Source organism: Pestalotiopsis fici (assembly GCF_000516985.1).
Source record: "Pestalotiopsis fici W106-1 unplaced genomic scaffold PFICI_Scf_9, whole genome shotgun sequence".
NCBI classification, from domain to species: Eukaryota; Fungi; Ascomycota; class Sordariomycetes; order Amphisphaeriales; family Sporocadaceae; genus Pestalotiopsis; species Pestalotiopsis fici.
The window spans coordinates 1,691,273-1,715,873 of NW_006917099.1; the positions used below are offsets into that span (position 1 = coordinate 1,691,273).

At 50.1% G+C, this 24,601-nt stretch overlaps 8 protein-coding genes across 8 annotated transcripts; 2 read left to right on the forward strand and 6 right to left on the reverse strand.

The window, feature by feature from the left end:
- Nucleotides 1-76: 76 nt before the first annotated feature.
- PFICI_11919 (uncharacterized protein) lies at nt 77-1,676 on the forward strand (the record flags this gene model as incomplete). The annotated part of the gene is made up of 3 exons (XM_007840500.1): nt 77-374; nt 483-921; nt 1,007-1,676. The coding sequence occupies 3 exons, from the start codon at nt 77-79 to the stop codon at nt 1,674-1,676; spliced, it is 1,407 nt and encodes a 468-aa protein (XP_007838691.1).
- Nucleotides 1,677-1,787: 111 nt separating this feature from the next.
- Nucleotides 1,788-3,882, reverse strand: PFICI_11920 (uncharacterized protein; the record flags this gene model as incomplete). Its single annotated transcript, XM_007840501.1, has 4 exons — nt 1,788-2,972; nt 3,033-3,123; nt 3,179-3,322; nt 3,374-3,882. 4 exons carry the CDS (start codon nt 3,880-3,882, stop codon nt 1,788-1,790), a joined length of 1,929 nt encoding a protein of 642 aa, XP_007838692.1.
- A 1,021-nt stretch (nt 3,883-4,903) lies between these two features.
- On the reverse strand, nt 4,904-6,628 carry PFICI_11921 (uncharacterized protein; the record flags this gene model as incomplete). The annotated part of the gene is made up of 4 exons (XM_007840502.1): nt 4,904-5,002; nt 5,081-5,981; nt 6,087-6,334; nt 6,479-6,628. The coding sequence occupies 4 exons, from the start codon at nt 6,626-6,628 to the stop codon at nt 4,904-4,906; spliced, it is 1,398 nt and encodes a 465-aa protein (XP_007838693.1).
- A 2,238-nt stretch (nt 6,629-8,866) lies between these two features.
- On the reverse strand, nt 8,867-11,317 carry PFICI_11922 (uncharacterized protein; the record flags this gene model as incomplete). The annotated part of the gene is made up of 3 exons (XM_007840503.1): nt 8,867-9,027; nt 9,081-11,057; nt 11,116-11,317. 3 exons carry the CDS (start codon nt 11,315-11,317, stop codon nt 8,867-8,869), a joined length of 2,340 nt encoding a protein of 779 aa, XP_007838694.1.
- Nucleotides 11,318-16,990: 5,673 nt separating this feature from the next.
- Nucleotides 16,991-18,103, reverse strand: PFICI_11923 (uncharacterized protein; the record flags this gene model as incomplete). Its single annotated transcript, XM_007840504.1, has 1 exon — nt 16,991-18,103. One exon carries the CDS (start codon nt 18,101-18,103, stop codon nt 16,991-16,993), a length of 1,113 nt encoding a protein of 370 aa, XP_007838695.1.
- A 644-nt stretch (nt 18,104-18,747) lies between these two features.
- Nucleotides 18,748-21,016, forward strand: PFICI_11924 (uncharacterized protein; the record flags this gene model as incomplete). Its single annotated transcript, XM_007840505.1, has 2 exons — nt 18,748-18,772; nt 18,843-21,016. The coding sequence occupies 2 exons, from the start codon at nt 18,748-18,750 to the stop codon at nt 21,014-21,016; spliced, it is 2,199 nt and encodes a 732-aa protein (XP_007838696.1).
- A 267-nt stretch (nt 21,017-21,283) lies between these two features.
- Nucleotides 21,284-22,744, reverse strand: PFICI_11925 (uncharacterized protein; the record flags this gene model as incomplete). The annotated part of the gene is made up of 1 exon (XM_007840506.1): nt 21,284-22,744. The coding sequence occupies one exon, from the start codon at nt 22,742-22,744 to the stop codon at nt 21,284-21,286; it is 1,461 nt and encodes a 486-aa protein (XP_007838697.1).
- Nucleotides 22,745-23,416: 672 nt separating this feature from the next.
- PFICI_11926 (uncharacterized protein) lies at nt 23,417-24,549 on the reverse strand (the record flags this gene model as incomplete). Its single annotated transcript, XM_007840507.1, has 3 exons — nt 23,417-23,590; nt 23,779-24,285; nt 24,349-24,549. 3 exons carry the CDS (start codon nt 24,547-24,549, stop codon nt 23,417-23,419), a joined length of 882 nt encoding a protein of 293 aa, XP_007838698.1.
- Between the last annotated feature and the right edge of the window lie 52 nt (nt 24,550-24,601).

Here is a 24,601-nt window from a genome sequence, read left to right on the forward strand (position 1 = left end):
ACATCTTTCTTCACATTGTCGACAAGACCAAACAAGACTTTTGCAATTCAGCCCAACCGCCCTCAGGAAAGCAACCATGCGGCCACCATTGGAACCAACCGGCCAACTGCCCTTTGTCATAACCCACGCCACCAGCAGGACCATTGAGAGTAGCCAGCGCAAGCTGATCCGAAGCCATGTGATGCGCGGAAAGAATCGCAAAAAGTCACGACCATCCCAGCCGGCGTCGTCGTCGTCGTCGTGGACTGACCAGAATGGCGAGCCCGGCAGGTATCACGGCTCAGGCTATCTGCCCATGAAAGTCGGCGGCGAGTTTTCCCTTATGCGGTTCGCAGCCGAAATGACGCCCCAGACGCTGGATACGATCCGAAAGCGTGAGTTCCTTCTTATCTTTTCTTCGGCTCCAAACCCCCTGGCAGCGAGCGTCTTTGTCATGTAGAACAAGCTCAACTGATAAGTAAATCTTTTTTTGGTCTTGTTAGTAAGATATGAAATGTTCCCAATCGAATTCACGCAGGCCTCAGAAGGCAACGAAGCATCCTGGTTCGAGCCCGTGTGGAAAGACGAGGCCTGTCTACACCTGACTCTATTCACCACCAACACGCTCCTAGCCGGACTCGCCGACAGCGCCGAGCCCGGGCACCACGAGCATCACTACTACTACCACCGGACCGCAATGATGCATTTCGACGCGGCACTGGGTATTTTGCGGCAACGTCTCGGCTCGGCGGACCGGGACATGGACGACGCCACGTCGGACTCGACCATTCTCCTCGTCGTCGGCCTCGCCATGGCGTCTACGGCCGTGGGCGATGCCCAGACGGCCGCGCAGCACGTTGCTGGGCTGAAAAGGCTGGTAGACCTTCGCGGCGGCTGCGGAGCCTTTAGAGGGAAGCGATTGTTGCAGTCGAAAATGTACCGGTGAGTCTTTTTTTTTTTTCTTCTTAACTAGTGTTGCAGCTATTGTCGAAGCGCATTGCAAAGACTGACTTGAAAACCCCCCAAGTGTCGATATTGAGGTGGCTCTCAGCACGGGACGGGATCCACTGCTAAAGTCTTATACATCCTGGGATCCCTACATATTTCCTTCTCAAGAGTCTGCCAGTCTTGTAGACCATCTCAACTCAAATATCAAGTCGTATATTGATACACTCGATCCGCGTCTCCGCAATATTTGGAATGACCTGTTCCAGTTTGTACGCGCAGCAAACATTGCAGAGCAGTGCAATCGCAGCATTGACACGGATCTGTATCTAGATTCCATGATATCCATACACTATCGCCTCATCAATCTTGGATACGAAAACTCTGCGCATGAGGCTTTTCGTCTTGGACTATTGGTCTTTGCTAGCACACTGTTCCTTCAATGGCGGAATATGAAGACGCGATATGAGCATCTGGCTCAGAGGTTCAAAAGAGCTTTAATGTTCCAAGAAGACGTTCCAATCGGCATCAAGCTATGGCTTCACATCATTGGTCAGGTATTTATCTTCAATGACCACGAGGCGCAAGACTCGAGGTCAGCCCTGACCGATTTATTGGCTCAGTGCCAAGTCAACTCCTGGGCCAAAGCAAGAAATCTTATGAAAGATATGTTGTGGGTAAATTTCCTTCACGATGGTGCTGCAGAACAGGTATTGCGAGACGCTTTGCCCGCACAAATTCATACAGGTTAGCCTTTCGACCTACAGTAGAGACGCTGAAGCTCTATCTTGTATCCAAGCACATTCAGTTCGCGTGCTTTTCGAAAAAATTCCACTTAAGGGGAAAAGTACAGAACCCCCTTATCACCCATGCCTCACCTCATCTTTGACCTTGTCCAGGCCTTGGGCATGTCTGATCCTCTCCTGCTCGGCCTTGGCCGCAAGAGTAGCTTCAACATCCTCATCGGCAGTCTTTGATCCATGGAAAACAGAGTCCGTCAGGTTGTTGAGCGCCTCTTCCTCCTTGTCAAGTTTGGAAAAGCTAAACCAGAAACCAATACCGCCCAACGCCGAGATGATGGCAACCGTGGTGTACAGCCAAACCAATAGCGGGTCCGCCGACAGACCAACAAACGCCTGGGCCAGGGCCGAAGAAAAGGCTTGCGAGAACCAGAACACGCCGGTAACCAGTCCGCGCATATTCTTTGGCGCCTTAGTAAAGGCATATTCCAGACCTGTGATGGAGGCGCAAATCTCGGCCAGTCCAATGAGCACATACGACGGCGTCTGGATCCATACGCTCATCTGCTGTGGCACGCCGAGCTCACAGTCATCCGCATATTTTCCACACGGGGAGTAGACGTAAATATAATGTTGCACAATGGCCGCCACAACCATGGAAGCAGTACCAAATGCAAAACCAGTGGTGATCTTCTTGATTGGTGTGAATCTAAAGCCCGTTCGTGCAATGGCTGGATATACGAACTTGTCGACAATTGGGATAAAGATGAGCAGTGAGAGGGGATTCAAGTTGGTAATGATGTCGTTTGGCACGCCATCGAGTCTCATGGTGGCTGCCTGAGAGATCAAGTTGTTGGTGAGCTGATTGTACGACAACCAATACAGCGGATACCAGCAAAATACAGTGCAGGCCTTGAAGCCACGGCGGACTTCGTCCACCCAGGCATCATCAAAGGTCATCCATGACGGCTGGACCGCTTGCCTGCTTGGCCTGGCGCTATCCCAGAAGCCCGGGGCGCGCATGTTGTGGATGGTACGGATCGGGTTCAAGCTCCAACGACCCTTCATCGCAAGCCCCCAGACCTGAAACGATTTTCCAAGGACAGATCCCGTCGGTGGATGCCTGACGTAATGATTTTTGCAAAAGATCATGACAAATGGACAAAGCAAGAACATGATGGTTGGCAGAGTAAAAGAAAGCCAGTAGCCGACGTAGAACTCGCTGAAAGCCATTGTAATCTGGCCGACAAGACTTCCGACATTGATGCAAAAGTAATATCGCATGTAAATGACGGTATAGGTAAGGACCTGTTCAGATTAATATTTGGTCTTTTGTTGAGAGCCAGATCAGAAGAACGTCAAACGTACCGGATCAACAATCACACGCTCGCCACTTTTGAGAGTCTTGATCACGGCTCGCGGCTGTTGTGCTTCATATTGCTCGGCAATCATAGGCGAACTAGATCATATAAGCGTCCTGTCGTGTTTGAACGGTAAAGAGCTTTTCAACTCACATGTTTGCCTTGAACAGTCCCACGCCCATGCCAAAAAATATGAGCCCAAGTATAAAGGGTGCGAGCGCTGCCGAATGGGGTGATGCAATGACCCCCGGAATCGCGGAGATGACAATCAAAATGTGACCAAATGTGGCAACCCCACTGCATTAGAGTCAGAACGTAAATGAAAATGAAAAAGCCACAGAAACATACATGGCAACATTGATAGTCTTGAATTTCCCCCAGTATGTATCAGCCAGATAACCGCCAAGTAGAGGCATGACATAAGACCAAAAGCTGTTGAAGAGCGTCAGAGCGGTTGCAACTCGCTGCCCTAGACCAAGAGCACCGGCCTGGCCCTGAAGACCAGAAGCTCCTGTCGTGGAGCCGGGAGGCATCTCTTGGCCAATGAAGTTCTGAAATACGGCCGTTGTGCCATAGTATGCGAATCGCTCGCAGAGCTCACAAAAGGCTATCGTGTATATAATCCAGTTGATAGGGCCCTTGACACGCCTCAATTTGTTGAGCTCATCTTGCGTCGGATACTCTTCACCGTTGGGACCTCTTAGGATTTCAGTCGAGTCGGAGATTGGGGCATCATTGACAGCCCCGGGGATCTTTTCGCCGACAGGCTCTTGGAATATGGCCTTCTCATGGTCAGGAGCGTATCCTTTCGAATCTTCCGTCTTGGGTTGAATCTCCTCTTGCGTGTTTGCTGCCATTTTCAGTTCTTGCGGTGATCGGGCAAAAACGGGCAAGACAAGAGAGTAAACGAAAGTAAAGAAAAGCGGCAGGAATGTTATGCAGATCGCGCCGACCAGTAGGCAAAGGCGGTTTGGAGGTCATAAATAGGCAACGACTGATCCCCCCGCACATGCTTACAAGCAGGTTTGATGCCGGCCTCGTGAGTAACATTTGGACATGCTTTTTATCTACTTCGCCAAGAATACCAAGCTGCGAATCACGCGGTAGCCTCGCTCTCGGCGGCCCAGTTTGCGGTGCCGAATGGCGTTGGAGAGTCTTGCCAGCTTCCGCGAAGGTGAAAAGATCGACGATCAACGCGCTTCTAGGCGCATGTAACCGGCACAAACGATGTCTACTCTACCAGGATGAATCTCACCCAGCGCAGGGGGTGGATGACTGAAAACACCGAGTATTGGAAAGTATCCGATAGCTGCAGCCTTCATCAATGAATTTCTAGAAGTCATTCCTTCAAGCTTCTCTGCGTTGCGGGCAGTTCCGACCTTGAGGTGCTGTTACATCGCGCGTTCGGCAGGGTCATACGAGATCCGAGTAGTCATTGTCAGCCAAGTGATCTCCCCAAGGTGGCGTGAAAGTAAGCAGAGATTGTTTTTGGCCTATGAAGAACTCGAATAAAATGACATTTATGCACGCCAAGTGAAAGCAAGGTAAGCTGCCGCGGTCAGGCGCTTCGAAAAGAACTCGAGCCTGTTCGCATAACGGTAGCACGATTAGATGACCCAAATAGGCATTCCTGGGTGCGGTGCGGGTTTTGCCTGTCGTACTTGTTTTCGTCGAACCAACTACATGAGATGGTCTGTGCAAGGCTGACCCAGCAGCCTTCCGGATGACTTTAGACCGTCATTACTGATGAATGCAGTTGTGTATTCTATCCTCGATCGTGTGGTTTGGTCTTGATGACAAGGCAATCTCCTCTCAAGACATGAATGGGAGAATGTTGAGGTTCTTTTGAATTATTCCCGGCAAGGCTTGAGTGAAGGACTACTCGTAGTTTGGCCTAACCTTGACGATCGAGGTTGCATCAATATATCGCTGGGCAGAGGATCCTACCGACCAGTTGTCGAGCTCTTCGGCGCATGTCTGGGAGTGATAGTTAGCACAAGCCTTTGTGACCTCGACACAAGAATGGAAATGTAAGGATGAAATATCAAGACGTACCTTGGCCGACTCTGTCAAGTAAACTTCACCAGTCAAGGGGTCATTATCAAGCGCGAGGTCGACGCTAATGAACCAGTCACACTCGACTGTCCGGCTCATGTCCTCGAGCCATCTCCAGTCTCTCTGGAGGGTATCTGGGTGACTAGTGATCGTCTCTCTCAGTAAGGGCCAAAAGAGAAAGTCGACAAGTTCCACATGCGGCATGTACAACTGAGCCATCGTGGGACGAAACCACTCTGGAATAGCCAAGAAGCTTTCCAGCCTGGGATCAATCATCCACCGAGCCAGTGTCCAAGCGAGGTGCATGGATGCAAACGCAGCAAAGGTATGCTTTTTGCGTTGGATACTAAAGACGAGACGTGCTGCCCACTTGGACAGTAGCCTCGAGTGGCTGTATTGTTCCTGGTTGAAAATGGCGGCAATATTGCAGCTCTTTCCGGCGACTGAGTCTATGGGCTCGCCAGCCTTAATAAGCAATTGTGCTTGTAGCAGTGTGGACGAGATGGAGGTCTTGACTGATGAAGGTCCAGGTAAAGTAGTCAAGGGCAAGATGGACCATAGGGACTGGAACATGTTTGCGTGTTGCTGCTGCTGAATCTGAGGAGGGTGGTGATTTGCAAGAATAGCACTCGAGAAGGGCAAGTTTTTGAAATTGTTGGAATGTCTAGGAGTCAAATCGTTTTCTGTATTGGGGTGAGAATTGCCGACAGAGTGGTCGAGAAGCTCGGGTGGCTTCTTTTGCGCCGCCGGGTGCTCCGAGTTGGCATTGTCATCATTGTTTAGGGTCGTCGGTTCTCGTGTCCAGTCGCGTCGGTTGAAGAGAAGGGGAGGGAAATCGTGTTCTTTGTCAGTGTCGCTTATCTCTGGCGATGGCCTGTGGCCTGGCTGGATTAACTCGGAGCTGGCAGAAAATGTGGCCACCGACTCATTGAATGTGAAGAAAAAAAAAAAGACGGGAGACATGAAATGGTTCGAGAGTTGACAAAAGGGAAAGAGTTGGACGTACCAGGAGGCGGAAGGAACTACCTCCTGAAGTGGATCGTGCACTCGGGCGCCCGAATGGTCATTATCATGATTTTGCACATCTCGCCTCATCAAGGCGAGCATGGATTGTGCTTCGTCGTAGGTACCATGTCTGAGAACACGCAACTTTTCCTCAAGGTCTGTGATGATGGCTTGGAGTCGCGCAATCTCGAATTCGGCACTCTGCTGTTTGGTCATACCTTCGAAGCGCGTATCAAAGACACACTCCAACTTTCTTCGGTCGCATCGTGAACATTTTGGGCGTTTGCCATCACACTGGATCAAGGAGGGGGTCGAGACGTCAGGGACCGAAGGCTTTTTTCTTCTTTCTCATAGAGTATGCTTGTCGCAACCTCTCCTCTGTCAACAACATACCTTTGTCTTCTTGGCCTGGCAATTCCGGCAAGCATTCTTGACCAAGTTGCTTCGACGCGACGGTCCAGCTATCTCAGAAGATTGTCCACCACTAGCGGTCGGAGCAGGAGCAAGTGGCCTCCAAGCCCTCTTGGGCCCTGTCTCTGGCATAGTGGGCACTTGTCAAAGCCATACACATTGGCTCCTCACCTTGCCCATGTCAGAACGGGAACGAGGGTCTCAGAATGGCGGGAGGATTATTATTCTGGTCGCTGGTGACGTAAAAGCCACCGGACCTGTTTCCTGGTTGTGTGTGGTTGGTTCGTGAATGGCTACAGTACTGTTTGGGTGGATGACTCGGTAGGTAGGCAAGTAACTCAGCGACAGGTCCACGAAACGGGATCTGGGAGTCGGAGAGTATGCACAGCACGCACCCATGGGGAGTCATTTCGAGAGCCGTGCCGGAGCTCATGTCCGTTCCCCCGCAATACAACCACCAGAACAAGCCCTGTGGCTTGATGATCGCCTCTTCTGCACATATCTGAAAATAGCGGATGCATACTTGCGACCGCGACGGCGTAGTTTTAGGCTCGACGATCAAGTCATAAACATGACTTGAGTCTTGGCAAGTTTGATTGAAAGGTTCAAAGGTATTACTTGATGCGGAATTCTCTCGAGGTTTATTCGACGACGGGGAATCATTGTCGTACTACCACTGTATAAAAAAAAAGTCCATAGCCTGGTGTGTGCAAAAAGCATACACAAATTTATAAACATATGACCACCATCATCATCACCATGATCATCTGTGCAGAGGAAAATACACTTTGACTGGTTCAAAAGACGTTAGACGTTATCAATCATGCCAATCAGTGACGGGAGCATAGTCTCCCAAGAAACAATATACACTTTTACCTGGTCATCAATTGACACATGTGACGGGTCTATGACGGGCACTATGACGACGGACACCCATTATAACCTTGACTTCTACTTTTAACTGCCCAAAAAGTGCACACCACTCCTCAGCATGAAATATCATTGGTGATGCTTAATTAAATGTCCAAACGACTACTTCAAGGTATAATCGTCTAGTTAAATGTATAAAGGCTCACTCTAATGTATGATTGCTTCCTGGTCAATATTTGGCAGAGCCATGTCTGTCCACGCGCCCCACGTCGCTCAAGCAAGTATATGCCGTTTGTAGGTATACATTGATCTCACCCAATTCGGTCCCCTGATTCATGACCAAAACCACCAACAGAACGGTCAAGGCACCTGACAATTGAGCAAGTACTTCAATGTGTTTCTCCAAACAGGTCCATCTCGTCGGTCAACTCTTCTCCCTTTGCCGATCATGCCAAGAGTGTGCCATTGCAGCCAGACGGGAGTGCCCCGCGAAACCCCAACGACGCCCGTGCACAGACTTTAGACTTGTCAATACATAAAAAGACAAAAAGAGGGTGTGCGATAGTATTGCCAAGAACACCCCTCAGGCTTCTAGACAGCTCATCTTATTCCATACTCAGGGCCATCTATCATTCATCGTTATCCTTGTATGACTGTTCTTCCTTGGCCCAACTAGACACCTTGTTGCTCGTGTGTGGCAGACACCAGGCTTTAGTATCATGTTGCTCGAGTAAGATGTGGTATTCATGGGGCTCGTCTATTCGCGTGTTCAAGAAAAAACCGAGAACGGTATATCATACATCACCCTCCTTTCGTGCCAGATCCGTTACCCTAAGCTAAACTCCCCTCGAGTTCCTGTGCATTATGTCATATCGTTCCAGTCAACACACGTACACTAATTTCGCCGCCCTCTTCGAAAAAGCTCAAAAGAAAATGACCAAAAGCAAGTTGACAGACTTGAAATGCAAGAAACAGCCGGACCAGCCGAAATATTATCCTCATTCGCTTCCCAAGCCTCTGACCACCTTGATACAAGAATGATGGAAGTGTACTTATCAACAATAGCATGCGGCCGTTCCTACGCCCGAGGCTGCCCGTCCGCCGTGTCGATTGAACGTGTGCTACCATAGTCTCTATTATGTTATATATCGTCGCAACGAAGAAATGACAAAAAACAGAGCTACCGGCTCTTTTCGGTCGGTTGTAATCAATGGCATGGGTCACGCATCGTTCGATGGCGTGTAAAGGCTCAAGTTGTCCTGGGCCTGGCAAAAAAAAAAATACATGCGGAAACGTGCCCAAGTGCAAATGTCCAAGCCCGTTGCAAGACTGCTTGTCGACACAAGACCAGGCGCGAGACGTGGATGGAATGAAAAGTGGTATCAAACGTGAAACGAAGAGTCCAAAACGCCATGCTGCATGAAAGCATAGATATCGCAGGTCTTTGGGTGGTTGTACAGGCGTATAATGTCTAGTCGGAAATCCCGCAAACGATGGCATCTACCATCCCTTTTTCCGTGCGAAGCGCTTGTTGAGGAGGGTCAGCACTTTTGGTACGTTGAACTGGACGTATTCGAGATCCAAATCATCTTGTCCATCCTTCTGCATCTCGAGCAGATCGTCCAGTTTGAGGTCCAGCTCGAGCAGACCACGGTTCCGACCTGAATTGAAGTTAGATGAAAAGCTTGAATCTGCTTTGAGTTTTCCCACTTACCCTTGTAGTGTAGTGAAATGACAAATGTTCCTGGTAGCGGACTGGTGAAATTGAAGTAGATGTTGGCTCTCCTATTGTCCGGAACATTGCTCTTCTGGATGACACCCTCCTTCTCCAGCTGCTGGTGGGTAAATTTGTACGGACCAAGCACTTGTTGCTTTTGTTGTTTGCGTCGAGTTCCCTCAGACTGGCTACGAACATTGTGCAAGTAACTTTTGTACGTCTCAAGCTGTCCAACAAGATAAGAGTTATGGTCGCGAATCGTCTTGTAGACTTCCTCCAGCTTGGATGTTTCGAGAATGACTCCATCCTTCAGAGAGCCGAGGTGTTGCAACTCTTGCTCAACCTCATCTCGCAAAAGGCTAAAGCCGTCCGACTTGTCAATGACCTTCATTTCCTGCAGCTGGCTGAGCAGCTCCATGGCCCTGATGCCCTTTCTCACCATGACGGCATCGTTCTTTGACGTGGCAGATGCATCGGCGATCCTCTCAAGCCGCAGTGGCCGCCGAGCAACTGAGCTATTGGCAGGTATTGATCGCATGACTTGGACGAAAATGGACTTGGCTTCCATAAAGAAAATCTCCTCTTGGGTGATATCAAGAGCAGCCGTCAGATTGTCAATGGCTGTTTCCCAACGACTGAAGAGCGGCAGGTTGATTGCTCGGTTTTCCTTGCGTGGCACTTGGGGCGGCGCCTTGCCAAGCTCAGACATGATTTGAGATAGATGCGAGTTCTCGTCCTTACAGAGTTCCCCGGTGTGCTTCTCAATTAATCCGTGCATGGCGTAGACTTCGTTCAAGGTGATGGACAATTCGAGATCCTTTTTGGACAAGGCGACGTAGCTATCCATCTCCAGGCTTTCGTAAAAGTCTTGCACCTCGCAAAGATCCAGCATGAATTTGTTGACCCGGTCCTTGTTCAGCTGGATGAATGGTTGCAGTTTTGCCATGTATGGCTCCTTGGCATATGATGGCTTGTTTGCAAGATTCTGTAGCATCTTTGCAATGAGTGTCAATGTTCTCCGCGGTTTCTCGGCCGGGACCCCATCAATGAGCATGTATGACTTTGGCGTCACAATGGCCGGATTGATGAAGCGAAGGAAAAAGAATCCACCAATCAATGTACAAATGACCTGATCATTGGCGTCGGGATACTTTCTCTTGGTGAGACTTCGAATCTGCTTGCAGATCCACCGAATACCGTACGGAGCCTCGTCCAGCCCCTCGATGATCGTGTTCAAGAAACCACTGGCGATCTCGGTAAGCATGGTTAACCTTGGCTCGATGATGGCCTGGACCTGTGAGTTCTCGGCCGCCTGTTCCGCCGTGATACCTCTAGGCAAGGACGGAGGCAAGCTGCCGGTATCCTCCTCGATTTGCTCGCACATGCGTTCGTAGACTTTGAGAGGGTTGATTTCCAGGTCGAGATCCTTTAGTTCAATCAGGCTGTTGATTCTATCGGCCAAAACCGACCGGAGAAAGCTCTGTCCGGGACCTCTTCGGGTATAAGTTGTCATCATTCGCGATACCGGTGTGTTGGCTCGCAGTAGCGACGAGTATTCGGGCGTAGAGTCAAATTGGTATGTCAAGACAGACTGAAACATGGTCAACAAAAGATGCTCCTCGCGACTCTCGTACTGGTTTCCATAGATGGTGAACATGACGGTTTGCAGCAGCGAATCAATCTCGGACATGGAGACGAGTCGGCACAAATGCGCAATGTGCCTGGGCTCGGACTGCAGCAAGAACATCAGGTTTCCGTATTTCTGAGTCTTGTCGTCGTTTGGAAAAGCACCCTCCTGTAGCTCGGTGGCGTCCTCCAAATGGCTTGCCACCTCATTTTGTTCCTCCAGGGCCATTCGGTTTTGAATCAAAAGAGCGATTCGTGAGTCGAGGTAGCGTACGTCTTTTTCGAGGACGAAATTCTTCTTGGACTGGGACGAGATTTTGGATTTCAAATCGCGTAGCGTCTTTTGAGCTATAGGATCACAATATCAGCACGGGGTGTGTTTTCCAACTCGACTAGTTTCAACTACCTTTTGCCAGCTCATCCTCTATCTCGAGATCTGTCTCGTTTGCCGACATGGACATGTATAGTGCGGACATGGAGTACCGCTTGGACTGGCGGGCTGACCGCGTGCCATCGTAGGACGACATGGTGTTCTGACGTGAAATGGGTTGGTAAGATGACGAGGATGCCGTCGAGGCTCGCGATGGTGTTGACAACATGACGGACATATCTTGCCCGTGGGGCTATGAACTTGGGGGATTTGTTAGGCTTGCGCACGACGTCCGTTTCGTGTGCCGTCGGCCGCTTTTGGGTCCGTATAATCGTGGAGCAGTCGGTGCTGGATGTAGTTTGATGCAGACTGCCACAACCAGGGAGCGCCACAAATATTGTTAAGGAAGCCCTTGGTTGTCTGGCGTCGATCAATGCTCTATTGGCAAAAGGTGACCACGAAGCGCCGTTCACAGGCAACGAAGAAAGGCTGGAGAGCTCACTTCCAGGTTCAGTGATTCTGTTCCCTGGTCGGATTGTGGGACCAACCAGATTCAAGCCCGCGACTTGCTGAAGTTGTGCCCGGCCGGTGGATTGGTACCGAGGACGGGTCGGCTATTAGAAAACGAGGCGCGGAGCCTGGGCGACAGAACAATCTACACGAGATTGGCGAGGATCGCTTGCAAGCTAGCAGACCTCTGAAGTATGAGCAACACCCACGATATTGTTTGACAACATAGGACGGATGGATCCAAGACGGGTGCTTGTTTAGGTGTCACGCGCAAAGCCGCTCGAGACGAGACAGTTAGCTGCAGGTGGAATGTTGCACCAGACAGGCGATTCTGATTGTGCCCAAGACCTGCCTTGTGGTTGACGGGGGAGGGAAAAAAACCAGCTATTCTCCCAATGGAATGCTGCGAAAGGCTGCGATGAGAGCGCGCGTAGGTGGAAGACCAGAGCTGGAGCGATAGTCGGCTTGTGCAGACAGTAGTCCAAGTGTATGGCGGGTAGGTAGGACGAAAGAGGGGTGGCCGGTAAGGTAGGTAGGTACAGGAGGTACTGAGGGTCGACGAAAGAGAGCAACGACGCTTGGAGGATTGGTGTATTGCGAATTGAGGGTCGCGGATACAGGAAAAGGTGGGACGGATGGATAAATCGACAGATGGATGGATAGCTTGTTGAAAGATAGATTTGACTTGAATGGATTTGCTTGATTGATTGGATTGCACGGTCGCTCGAAAACGGGGTTTGGCTTGATGGATGGATGACTTGTGTGTGGTTGAATGAGCGTGGGCGGGCGGAGAGGAACCCTGGAATGGATCTTGGATGGAGCGATGGGATCAAGGACAGCAGACAGGCCTGTGCCAAAAAGTTCAATCAACGTACAAAATAATAAGGAGAGGCGGAGTGAACGGGGGGTGGAAGAGAGGCAGGCGGTCTGGTCTGTCTGGGCTGGGGGGGAAAGAGGAAAAAGGGTGAAGCAACGCGCAATACAAAATAAGAAGAGGTAGGTGATGGAAACCGGGGGGTTTTCCCTGCCTGTCTTGTCCCTTCACACCCGCGCTGTAGGTGAGTAAATAAGGTGGTAGGAGGTAACTAATCACCACGACTAGGCAAGGTACAAGCGTAATAATGTAGGTACAGCAGGTAGTGGTAGTAGGCCAGGTAGGGAGGTAGTATGCAATGCAGGTGGGGTAAGAGAGTAACATCAATCACCCACACTGAACTGAACTGACGGGCGGCGGCGCAAAGCTAGGTAAGGTTTCCCTACCGTAGTGCAATCCGCAAAGGTCTCGGTGGGTATCTTGGTGATGAATAGCTCGTTACTCTCAACACCAAGCTCGAGTTGCAATCGACGTTACTGGGATTTTTAGCGTGCAAAATGTGTACTTTTTTTTTTTCTACTTTCATTTGTTTTCTCTTTGTCATTTGCTCAATCCGTATCTACTCATTTTTCACGAGCTGCCTGTCGTGACAAAATTTTTTCTTTCCTCTTCCCCAGCCATGTCCTATCCTCTGTTGGGTGGGTGGCAAAAAGAGCAGCACCTTTCGAGCAAATGCGATCGTCCAGGTACGCCGATCAGGAGGGGCCACTGCTTATCCAACCCCTGGCAGTGACGGACTGATTTTCCCTATCGCGCGCGGCCTCTCTTTCTTTTTTCTTTTCCCTCACTGTGCTCCAGTCCTGGCTCTTCCCTCTGCAGGCAGGCCGCAGGGGAGCTTGGGTTGGGGAGCAGCGCATACCTCTTTGTAGTGGGGGTTCGGCATGGTTTAAACGGCTTGAACGGTGGACCATGCCTTGATTGACCTTGACCTGCTGGTTGCCGCTGATAATATGTATCAACCTCACCCCCGGACATGGGAAGGCCACCTTGCCAAGGGAGGAACCGACCAGGGGGAAAGACACGAAATGTTTATGAGGGCAATGGAGGACAACAGTCAAAGCAAGATCGCAACTGTCTCGCCATCTTCTGTCGCTGTCTGAAACGATCATGTTCTAGAAAAAGGCACGCAAGGAACATGACAGACTCTACGTTATGCGCCAGTATCATTGCGCAGCCAGCCCGCACGGCAAGAAATGCGAAATGCAAGTGACTGCACATGCGGCTTTGTCAACGTTTTGAAACACCCGACAGTTATATCGAGTATATTATATGCCTGAACAGACGTACTGTTTGTGAGTGTGTGAGGTACGTAGGTAGTAGGTGTATGGATTTTAAGAGTGATTCGCAACGGCACCATCTCGGGCAACGGAGAGCCCCAATATTGAACAAGGGGGGTCGCATGCGATGAGGAGGCATTCAGCTCCATGGCACAAGTTGCAATCGTCGATCTTATCCATGCATTCTGCCATGTCATCCATACCATAGATATCTATCTCGTAGATATACACCATTATTATGTCGTCCAACTGTCGACATCTGATGTTTCTGCTACCTGAAGGTGTCTACGGTAAGCTAGGTACGGATGGGCCATGGTGAATGTCCTGAATCCTGATACGTCCACTGCTGAGAAACCTGTCTAGCGGCCAGGTAACGGCAAATAGGATCAGGGTGTTTAGCGCTAATGCAGTTTTGGAACTTCTGCAGGGGATCGAGGGGTTAGGCGCAGACCACATGATCCAGAAAAGGAGGAGGCGAATTTATTAGTATGGAACACGGACCGTCTCTTTGAATACAACCTACATGACCTCTGTGCTTACTTACCACACAGCAACAATCTCCAGTACTACTTGTTGGATATCATGGGAAGATACAGACTTGGATGGACTGCGCCTAGATACCAAGGTGCACAAAGGGCCCCTCACGTCCTGCACGAGAGTTCTTTGGACCACTGCCAAGATATTCAATACTCCGTTGCTTCCGATGCCATGCATACAACTATCCTTTAATATGACCGTTTCGATAGAATCGTTCGAGCTTTCCATTAACAGCCCGTAAGCCAGGAACAGCCGAGGATATTTGGATTGGATTGGGCGGAGTCAGGAACCAGGGGTAAATGGCAGAAAACCAAGTCGTGCAGGAAAAAAAAAAAAAAAAAGCCCGACTTGATATCCTCTCTACACAGCACCTTGATGTAGCTTAGAGTCTGTCTAGCTCATCGAGGGCTCTCTCAGCTCCAGCCATAGCTTCAAGTTGGATCTACACGACTAGTGCTAACGCAGAGGGGCATATGCAAGTCAGGATTTCCCCGCCTCAATAACGGGCGGCTTCAAGGCTAGTAACATGACTTTTTTCCTTTACAGTACATTAGATACTTTGCTGGTGTTACTGTGACGAGCTGCCCGGCAGCAACGCACGAATATCGATAGTAGTAGTAACAAGGTGTCAGTCTCGCAACTCCAAATCAGGTAGAGTGCTCGTAATGGACTGACTGACTTGCATACTTGGATGATGAATAAATTGCACCCCTTGCCTTGCCCAGTAGCGAGATCCCGTCCAACACTGGAAATTGAATGCAGCTTTCCCTTGCGCGCGTATCTGGGCTTTTCCAGGGTAAACCGAAACCCGAACCAATCGGCAGAGTCTCTGCGTAGCTCTTCTTACCACGCGGCCCGGCAGTGGGTTGCACTATCAATTTGGCATTGGAGAAGTCAGGATGGATGCATTACATTGCTGCTCATGTTTCAAGGCCGTCCCAAGGTAGATGAAAGAAGGTGTAGTTATTGGCAATATTTCATTCATGTACGTCATGAGCACAAGAAAAGCTCGAAACAACATCATGGACTTGACAGCCGTCCTTCAGTGCTCATCCTTGATATCGGTATCAAAGACAACCTGATCTTGTGTTGCCCGGGAGATGGCAAGACGCGGTGATACGAATGCCGAGTTCCAAAAAGTCCGTGTCCATATAGCCACGGCCTAGTTACAGCATTCCATGTTACCAAGCTGCTGGAACTGCGGTTCTACGTTTATTGTGCCTGAGTCAAGAATGAAAAAGCCCAAGATCCACTCGTGTACCAGAAAACTCAGACATGGTCATTTACTCCATCTCACAATCATCTTACATACTCAAGCTCCTATGCATGTTTGGCAGCTCGTGTGGCGCGCGCTGTCCATGAACCCCTGGCGCTACCCTGCAAGAATCTGACCTCAGATCTTTAATGTACGTATTGCGGATCAAACTTATTAAGATAAGGGTTCATGATCACGACGGCATGGACGGGGACCACGCCGGCATCAGTGTACATGTTGCCTCGTGCTCATTAAGCAGAGATGACTGTAAAAGCTAAAGGGCACACAGAAGTTCCCGCACCCACCAATGAATTGACTTGATTATGTCTCCTGTCATAGATCAAGTTTGATCAGTCTCATGATTTAAAGCATTCCTTTGAGCCTAGCTTTTCTGCTAGTGCCACAAGTAAAAGTGAGCGCATGGCACAACCAAAACTTTGTGTGTCGTCTCAAAACAGCAGTTCTGACATCTGCCGTGCCACCCCCCCATATTGCAAACAACAAAGAACAACAAAGAACAACAAAGACGACGACGACACCGTTGCAAGCCATCGTATACATGATCCACTCACCACAGGACTTTTTGAAGTGTTTCCCATATAAAAATGGCCTCATCATGGGCTCACTTGATAGCAAATTGCGGAAAATTCATCCCTGCCCGCGACACGCATATCTTGGGTCCGTAGCCGACGCGTCCGGTCGTCCTTCTGTGGCGCGGCGCCGCAGACCGTCTCTCTCGAAGCTCGCGAGGTTACAGGCAGTGTGGGGGCCAACCAGAGTATCCCCCTTTTTCCAGCTTTTTTTTTTCTCTTATTCAAATTTCGGAACCCATAAACAACCGCAAGCGCAATTCTTCTTTGGCCCTATGCCTCAGTAGCCTGGGGGACGGCTTGTAGTTCTTGTCCAGCGACGTAGTATTCGGAATTAGCGATGGGGAGGGAGACCTTGTTGGGACGACGATGAAGCCATCATTTCAAAATCACGATCTCGACTCGTATTCCTATCTGGTTAGATTTAATAGTGCTTACCAATTGGATAAATATTCCCCTTTGGATTGCACAAAATATAGTGATGTGTATAATCAGGGTCCTAACAGTTCCACAACACTATCTACCCTCCCCCCCTGCTGCAGATCAGAGGTAAAACAAGCGTTGGCTCGTGCCAGTATCAAGCACGATTCAGCCCGTCTTTCCCTCAATGCCAAAAATGCACAGTCCTCCTCACCAGACGCTTGGGTCAGCCCGTGATCCCGTAAATGCCAGCTCTTTATTCTGCCCGAATAGCACGCTCCTACTATGACGTACAAGATATTGTTTTCTGCCAGTACCAGCCATCGCGGTACTGTACCTTTCAGCTGTATTAATAGCAGGTAGGAGGTACTTGTAAAGGTTTGGTCACGTGCTGGAGTATATAGTCCTCGGGGGCGTCAATACAAGTCCTTTGGCACTTGCTTCTGTATTACATGACGATACAACTCGCATTCTCGGTGGCTAAACAGACCTCCTTGCCAGCAGACCATACTCTTTGGATCTTCTGAGTCGCGATGATATCCTCGGCCGGATTCCCCTCTACTAATAACAAATCCGCCCGCAATCCCGGCCGAATCATACCCCGGTCATTGAGGTGAAAATGTTTTGCCGCACTCGAAGTCGCGGCACGAAGGGCTTCGATCGGGCTAAGCCCGGCTTTGACCAAAAGCTCAAGTTCGTGATGTAGAGAAGTGCCCGCTGGCACGGCCAATATGGGGGTATTATTAGCATCGGTACCCGCGAGAATTGGCACGCCCGCCAGGTGCATGGCCGCCACGCTGTCCAGAGCGTGTTGAAATTCCATCTTGCCTCTGATGAGTCGCATGGTCCAACTGCTCGTCATGTTCTCCGACATGGTGAGGGTCGGCACCGCTACCGTCCCCTGGCTGAGCATCTGGTCCACCATGGGCTTGTCGAGCGGCTTATCCGTCGGCAAATGCGTCAAAATGTCAAAGCCTGCGTGCAAGCCCCGGGAGAAGGCTGCATATTGCGCCGTATGCGCAACTGTCATTTTGCCCTGACCTCGCGCCTCCTCCTGGATCTTGTCCAAGCACTCCTGCTCGATACCGGGTAGGTCCGCAATGATCTTGATATAGTTGACGTCATCCTGAACTCTGTCCGCCACGAACCGTACTGCGTCTTCCGGGCTGTGCACAGCCTGATCCATCCCGACTCCCGCGAATTTGAGGAGCTTTCCGTGCGTGGACTCTTGGGCAAAGGCCGGTAGACCGGCGCCGAGCCACGTGGTAGGGCCGTCCGCTGAGCGGAGCTTTTCGTACTTTTCCATTGGAAAGCAGGCCATGTCGCACACTGTCGTGATGCCGTGCCCAGCGAACGAGGCGAGCTGGCTTGGACTGTCGACATGCACATGGCAGTCAATCAGACCGGGCATGAGCGTGCAGCCGGTACCATCAACCACCGTATCTTCCTTTGCGGCCGTTGAATCGTGACTGATTTGTGATCCATCGATGATGATGGTTCTTGGCCCAGTAATATCCTGGCCATCGAATATCGAGGCATTTTCGATTACGGTCCTGGGCATTTTCAATTTGTGAAAAAGGTTGAAACTCTTTAATGGAGTGTTTGCTGGATACACCTGGATATATGAACAAGGACATGATGACATGCGTGGCTCTAGGCTCTTATACATGTATTTCAAGAGAGACTAGTATACTACTCCAAGTCGGAGGTGGAAATGCCCATCGGCCGATGTGTCGGCACATCGGAGTCTACTGCCAGCGCGCAAAGGATTCACCCTACCTAAGATGTGGGATATTTTTGGAAATTGAACAAGCGAATATATCTATTCTTTTTATCATCGTGGTCAATTGTGGACGCTATTACATAGTACCTATCTTCAAGGCCACGAATTATCCGTCTTGTATGGTGTGGAGACGGACATTTCGGAGATTCTGTACAGAGTACCTGGGCTGCAGACTTGAGCGCACCTATACATATTTGGGCGACCAGAACAATCAATGACATGACCATGCGCCCTGCTGCTTCGATAACGATTGCGCGCGCAGCTTTGACTCCAGCGGAGCGGGTAATCCTTGCCGGTTTGTCGTTGACCCCATTCATCTCCACCATCGTATCCTCCATATCATTTTCGATGCCAGTCATGCTTGTTGCAGCACTTATTCCCGACATCTAGAACTAACACGGCCTGCTACAAGAACACACGAAATGACCGGTTGGAAAGTGGTCAAAAGTAGGTCTCCAGACAGATCTGTTAGTCGTACAGATCGATACCTCCGAGTCTGGCTAATCGCTCATTGTAGGGATTAAAGAAATCGAACCACTGACTGAAAGCTGGGTCAATCTCGAGCAAGAGAATCTCTACAAGGTAGCAGATGGCGATATCAGAGACTCTGCGCAAACGTCAGGTGCATTCACACCTGGAACCCTGACTGCGACACTTCGCAAGACCATTGGCCTCTCTGTGCTGGATGAACATATGAGCCGGTTGGACAACAATCAAATCGCAGCTCTAGAACAGGCCGAAACCGTGAATAGTTCTGGTGGGAGAGGCGACCCTTCTAAATGTCGACTCTACGCTGTCCTTGAACTCAACAAGTTGCAAGTGGAGATTGAAACCTTTACGTCCTCATTTCTGGACTTTACTTGGCCATTGATTCCCAACAAGTTGGATGTTTCCCGGGCGGCCGACTTGACGATACGTATATATCTACCAGTTTCAGGAGATTCTGGACCAGGTCTATGTCTTGGGTCAGGAAAAGTGAGCCTACCATCAGCGGCGGCAAAGCCCGTCGTCAAATGGCTACACCTCGCTGGAGGTACCGGAAAGCTTGCGGTAGGACTCGAGTACAAAAAGTCTCTTGCCCCTTCAGCGATTGCCGATATCCATCTCACGACGATCGTTGGAGGAGGTGTCAGATCAGCTCGGAATACGCGCACGGGATGTTTATACGCGGCCAGGACGGAGTATAAGTCTCGCGTGGACTCCTGGTCCAGCCTGTCGCCGCAAGGTCTTCGCTTCGATATTGACTGCAGTTTCATCGCTCCTCTGCACCTTGCCTTTCAGGAGCCTGAAGAGCGCCATCTTGCTTTTTCACCGTTTGCCAGCGGCGGACACTTGTTCTACCACCTGCAGAGGGCGCGCCGTTTCGACACTGCCAGAGCCAGATTCTATGCTGCCGAAATTGTTAGCGCACTAGAGTATCTACACGAGAGAGATATTGTCTGCCAAGAACTCTGCCCCACGAATATCCTTTTAGATTCACTGGGTCATATAATAGTGGCCGATTTCTCTCTTCATCGACCAGCAACACAGAACGAGCTTCGCGGCGCTGCTGCGGCCTTAGAAATCCCAGCACCTGAACTCCTTTCCGGCCAAGCTCATGCGAAGTCAGCCGATTGGTGGACACTGGGGGCCTTCTTGTATGAGATGCTGACCGGAATGCCCCCATTTTATGCACAAAGTGTTAGAGAAATACATTCCAACATCTCGTCTGGGTTGATTCAACTTCCTGATATATCCGACACAAGTGCCAGTAACTTTCTCCTCAGACTTTTGGATTGCACACCTGAGCTGCGTTTGGGAGCAAATGGAGCATCAGAAGTGAAGGACCACGCATTCTTCCACGGTATCGACTGGCAAAGACTTCTGCGTCGGCAGGTGGAACCACCGTTTAAGCCAAGTAGAATCAACGTATATTCCAGCCAGAACATATATCAGCATTTACCCAGAAAAGTGGAAAAGGTAGAATCAGACCCGGCTCCACTACTCAAAATGGACAAGTCCATATGGTCCTGCCTTCTTGTGGAGAGCTGGGATACCAAAAGGTTCTGCCCGCCGGACTCATGGGACAGATTAGTTCAGACTTCAGAGGGGTCCTTGCTTCATGCAGTGATCAAAGGAGACCGTGATATTATTCAAACTCTCGTGAAAGTGGCGGATCGGGTCGACGTCACAAAAGCATTAGGACTAGCCGTCGAGAGGCGTGACCAGGTCATGGTACGCATCCTGCTTGACGGTGGTGCCAGCTGTGACTTTGCAGACTCTGACCGGCCCGCTCCGCCCAGCCACTATGACGCTTGCTACTCGACCGGGAATGGCGTCAACGTTACAGAGCCGGAAGAGTTCCTCCCACCACTCGTGAGGGCTGTGAAACTGAAAGATGTGCATTTGGTCAGGACGCTTCTCCATGCTGGCGCTGATCCCAATGTGGGATTTCATGATAATGCTTTCAGGCCTTTTCACACGGGCGGTGAAATTCCCCTTATAGTTTGTGGAAGAGTCATTCAGTTGGCTTTGGTGTACGACAACGAGGAAATAGTTCAGCTTTTACTTGCTTTCGGGGCCGACATTAACCAGACAGCGCCAGAGTGGCAGCACCATAATTGCAAAACAATGGAGAGGTCGCTCTATTTCAAGATTACAGCACTTTTGGAAAAGAGCTCAAGAGATTATGCAGACAAGGGAGTAAGGTAAGTGGTCATATTTGGGTCAGTAGTTTGAAGTTGTCTTTCTCTCGCCAGTGCTTGGTGCGTCGCCACGGCTAGCAATGTGATCACTCTGGCTTTGGGAAAAGGCGCACACTCATCGCGTAATGTCAAAGAATTGTGAGCGCACTCATGAATTCCTGGAAGCATGGGTACGCTGTGAGTAATCAATTGCATCTGTATTATATACATACACAAATGGAGTTCATTTCTCGACCTAGTAGAACTTTGCAAATCTCAACATTATAACAAACAGTTACCACCCATGAAAATCTCTACCATCATCATCACGAGCGGAAAAGTCCATCTCAGGGCTTCCAAGTAGGTTTTCCGTCACCTTACGCCACGCCTGCTTGGCCTCGTGAGAAAGCTCAATCGGCGGGGAGCCCCAGGTCGCCAACATTGCTCTGGGGCTTGAACTCTTTTCCTCCACAATGAGGTACCCCAGCCCGACTCCCGGTCTCAACTGCCACTCAAGGCACAGCTCCTTCAGCTTGGGCATGCGTTGCGCTGCTGTGGCTGCAGCAAGAAAGTAGGGCTCGGCAAGACTTGAATTGAATTGCGTCCTGAAGCCGAGATCGTTTTCGAAACTGATCTCTACATCATCGTCGTCGTCATCATCATCATCATCACCGTCGCTATATCGGCCCATTCTTATGAGGTCATCATCAGAAGGACTTCCGGAAAGCAGCCATTCACCGGCCGGAGTGACTTCGGCTGGCAGGAGATACACGACTTCGAGGTGCGGGAAATGATCACCGTGCTCCAGACTGCCTGTAGATGGCGATGATGACAGTGGCAAGGGCCACAGAACATCTGGACTGACAATGGCAGGGCCAAGGCGGAGCGTTACCAAGCGCTGCGACAGCTGGCGTAGAGCGACACTTAGCGGGTCGGGCGTCTGATCATCGCCATCATATAGCCGAGGGGGAATCCAGTCGTGGGAGTCGGAACCGTCGCGATGGTAGCTAAAGGTGAAATGACGAACAGAGTCGGGAATCGTCTGCAAACCAGCGGCCAAATCCTGTCGCGCCTTGACGCGACGACGGGGGTTCCTGCGGCGGTCGTTGTCCGACAAGTTCCATTCCAGCTTGTGCACGTTCGGCATCTGGGCCGCCATGTCGCAGCACGCCTTGGGTGCGACGGTGCAGCTTCTCTGACTATATTGGCCGCAGGAAAATTCGGTAATGATTTCTAGCCGAGCAAGTCTGCGGTCTCCGTCCTCTGGCAAAAGCTCCAGCAGCGATGTATTAAAGCGGTGGCGCCGACGCCTTACGATGCCAAGTTCACAAGGTGCTCTGTCACTGGGACAGTCTACCCAGAGATCCAGAGATACACCCCGTTGCTGCTCGGGTCTTTTCCAGTCGGTGAGCTCGTCGAAAAGCTCGTAGATAGCATTCGTGAAAGCCCGATTATTGTCTGCTTTTGCCGCCATAGTCTCTTTGAGATATGCAACGGCCTTGGCATCGTATTCTGGAAGTATAACCTCAAAGATCATGTCGCAAACATGTGACTGCCGCCTGGGAGTCACAATACGACGCAAATCTTGCACCTGAGTCGACCGGACCTTGAGTTTGGAGAATGTCTTTTCCTCCACGTACTCCTGCCAGTCGCGCGAAATAGTGGCATATTCGCATAGAAGCTCGGGGCTTGACTCAATGACAAGATACACAATCTGTCGTGTCAGTTCACGGGGGAGAGACGCCCAACCTGACATTGCTATTGTGATATGGCACCGTATGGGGTGAGTGTAGTAGTGTAAAGATGGATGTATTGTAATTCATAGAGGATGAGAAACAGAATCCAGCGATATCGGTGAATAAAGAAGGTTTCAAGGCAGCCTCTATGCTCAGATCCATGCAAGACTGTTGGCACGCCGTGAGTCGTGACAGGACCCCTAGCGGCGTTGCGGCCTGCACTATTTCTCCTCTAGCCACCAACATGGTATGGTCTGCTCATGAGCCCTTTGGTGGAGACCAGGCTGGTGCCTAGATAATTTATACTACGCATTTGGCAGAAATATGAAAAATATATCCAAAGGGGGAAAAATATCAATCGATAAGAAGAAAAATATTAGGTCAAAACTCAGGAGCTGTATTAAGTCCTATCTACAAACAGAGTCGTATCCATGATTGGGATTTGGATACGATGGTATCGAATAAACAAAATGTGATAACAATTGAAATCTCCAAATCCAAAACAAAACAACATGCTAATGAAGGGCAGTAAAAGCCCTGGTATCACAAACGAAATATGATACAACAAGTGAAATCTCCATGCCGAAAACAAAATAACATGCTAATGACGGGCAGTAACAACCCTGGTAGCAAAAAACAAAATGCATAAAACTGTACACGGGTAGCCACCTTGATCAAATGCAAGTGAGAAATCAAATCTGATCGTAACCAAGATATCGAGAGAAGAATGGACTCAAAGCCAGCAATGGCTGCGTCCATCTCCTGTCGCGGATGCCTTTGTCGACGTTGATAGCGTTGTTGCCATCAGAGTGTATTGGAATAAGATGGTCGAGTGAATGCCAGAGGTAGCAGGCGAGTGTCAAGATCTGCCTCAACCAAGAAACATATCATATCATCTCTGCCTGGGCGTCGAGGTCACCACCTCCACGAGTTTTACTGCCGCTCGTCTCGCCTCTCCCTCGTGATACTCTCGCCGGAGCCGAGCGTTGGATGCCGCTATATGATCCAAGATGAATTGAAACAAGTCTGGCGAGCGCCCGTCTGGTAGACAAACCGCAATCCAGCGCTCAAGGTGTCCTAATGCATCTGCATAGCGACGCATGCCGATAATGTGTCTGGAATGCTCGGGAGCATACTTGTCGGTTAGATATGGCTTGAACCTGAGCGACAGTGGGCTCGGGATTAACTGTACGGCAACTCGTAGCAGCGGTTGGACATTTTGCTTGAGTTTCACCGCCTCATCCCACATCATCTCCGCGGGAAGGCGGACTGTGAAATACCTGTTTCGTATCTCGACGAAACGCGGTGGTCCAGGAGGACAGTGCGGTGCAAATAGGTATGTCGCCCCCACCAGGTTCCTCGAATAATGGCGGCCATTGCTGCAGAGAATGTTGAAATAACCGTCAACGTCCATATCTAAAGCAGCAAACAGATCTATCAAGTGTCCGAGGTCAGCGACCTCATAAGCACCCCAAGGTATTCGGACCTGGTATTTGAACTTGTAAACTTCAACCTCCCCGAGAAAGGAGAGTGCCACGCTCTCGAGAATTTCGGATATGAGCTACCAGATTGTGTTAGTCAGTCATGATAAACAAACAAAATGAAAAGTCCACAGCTGACTTACCCATCGAATGCCAATATCGACTAGGCGTCCGCAATAGTGGGAGCGAAAGAGCATCATGAGGTCCACAGCAGACGCACGGAAGACAGAGGCGAGTTGATCATGATCAGGTTGACGTGAGGCACGTGCCTTGATGTCCTCGAGGTGGGCTCGGAGGTGTTGTTCGCTGCCCAGAAGCAGACGAAAAAGTCTATTGTCATCCATGATGAAATGTAGAGGTATGATGATATGTCTAGAGTATGATGGTGAATGTAGA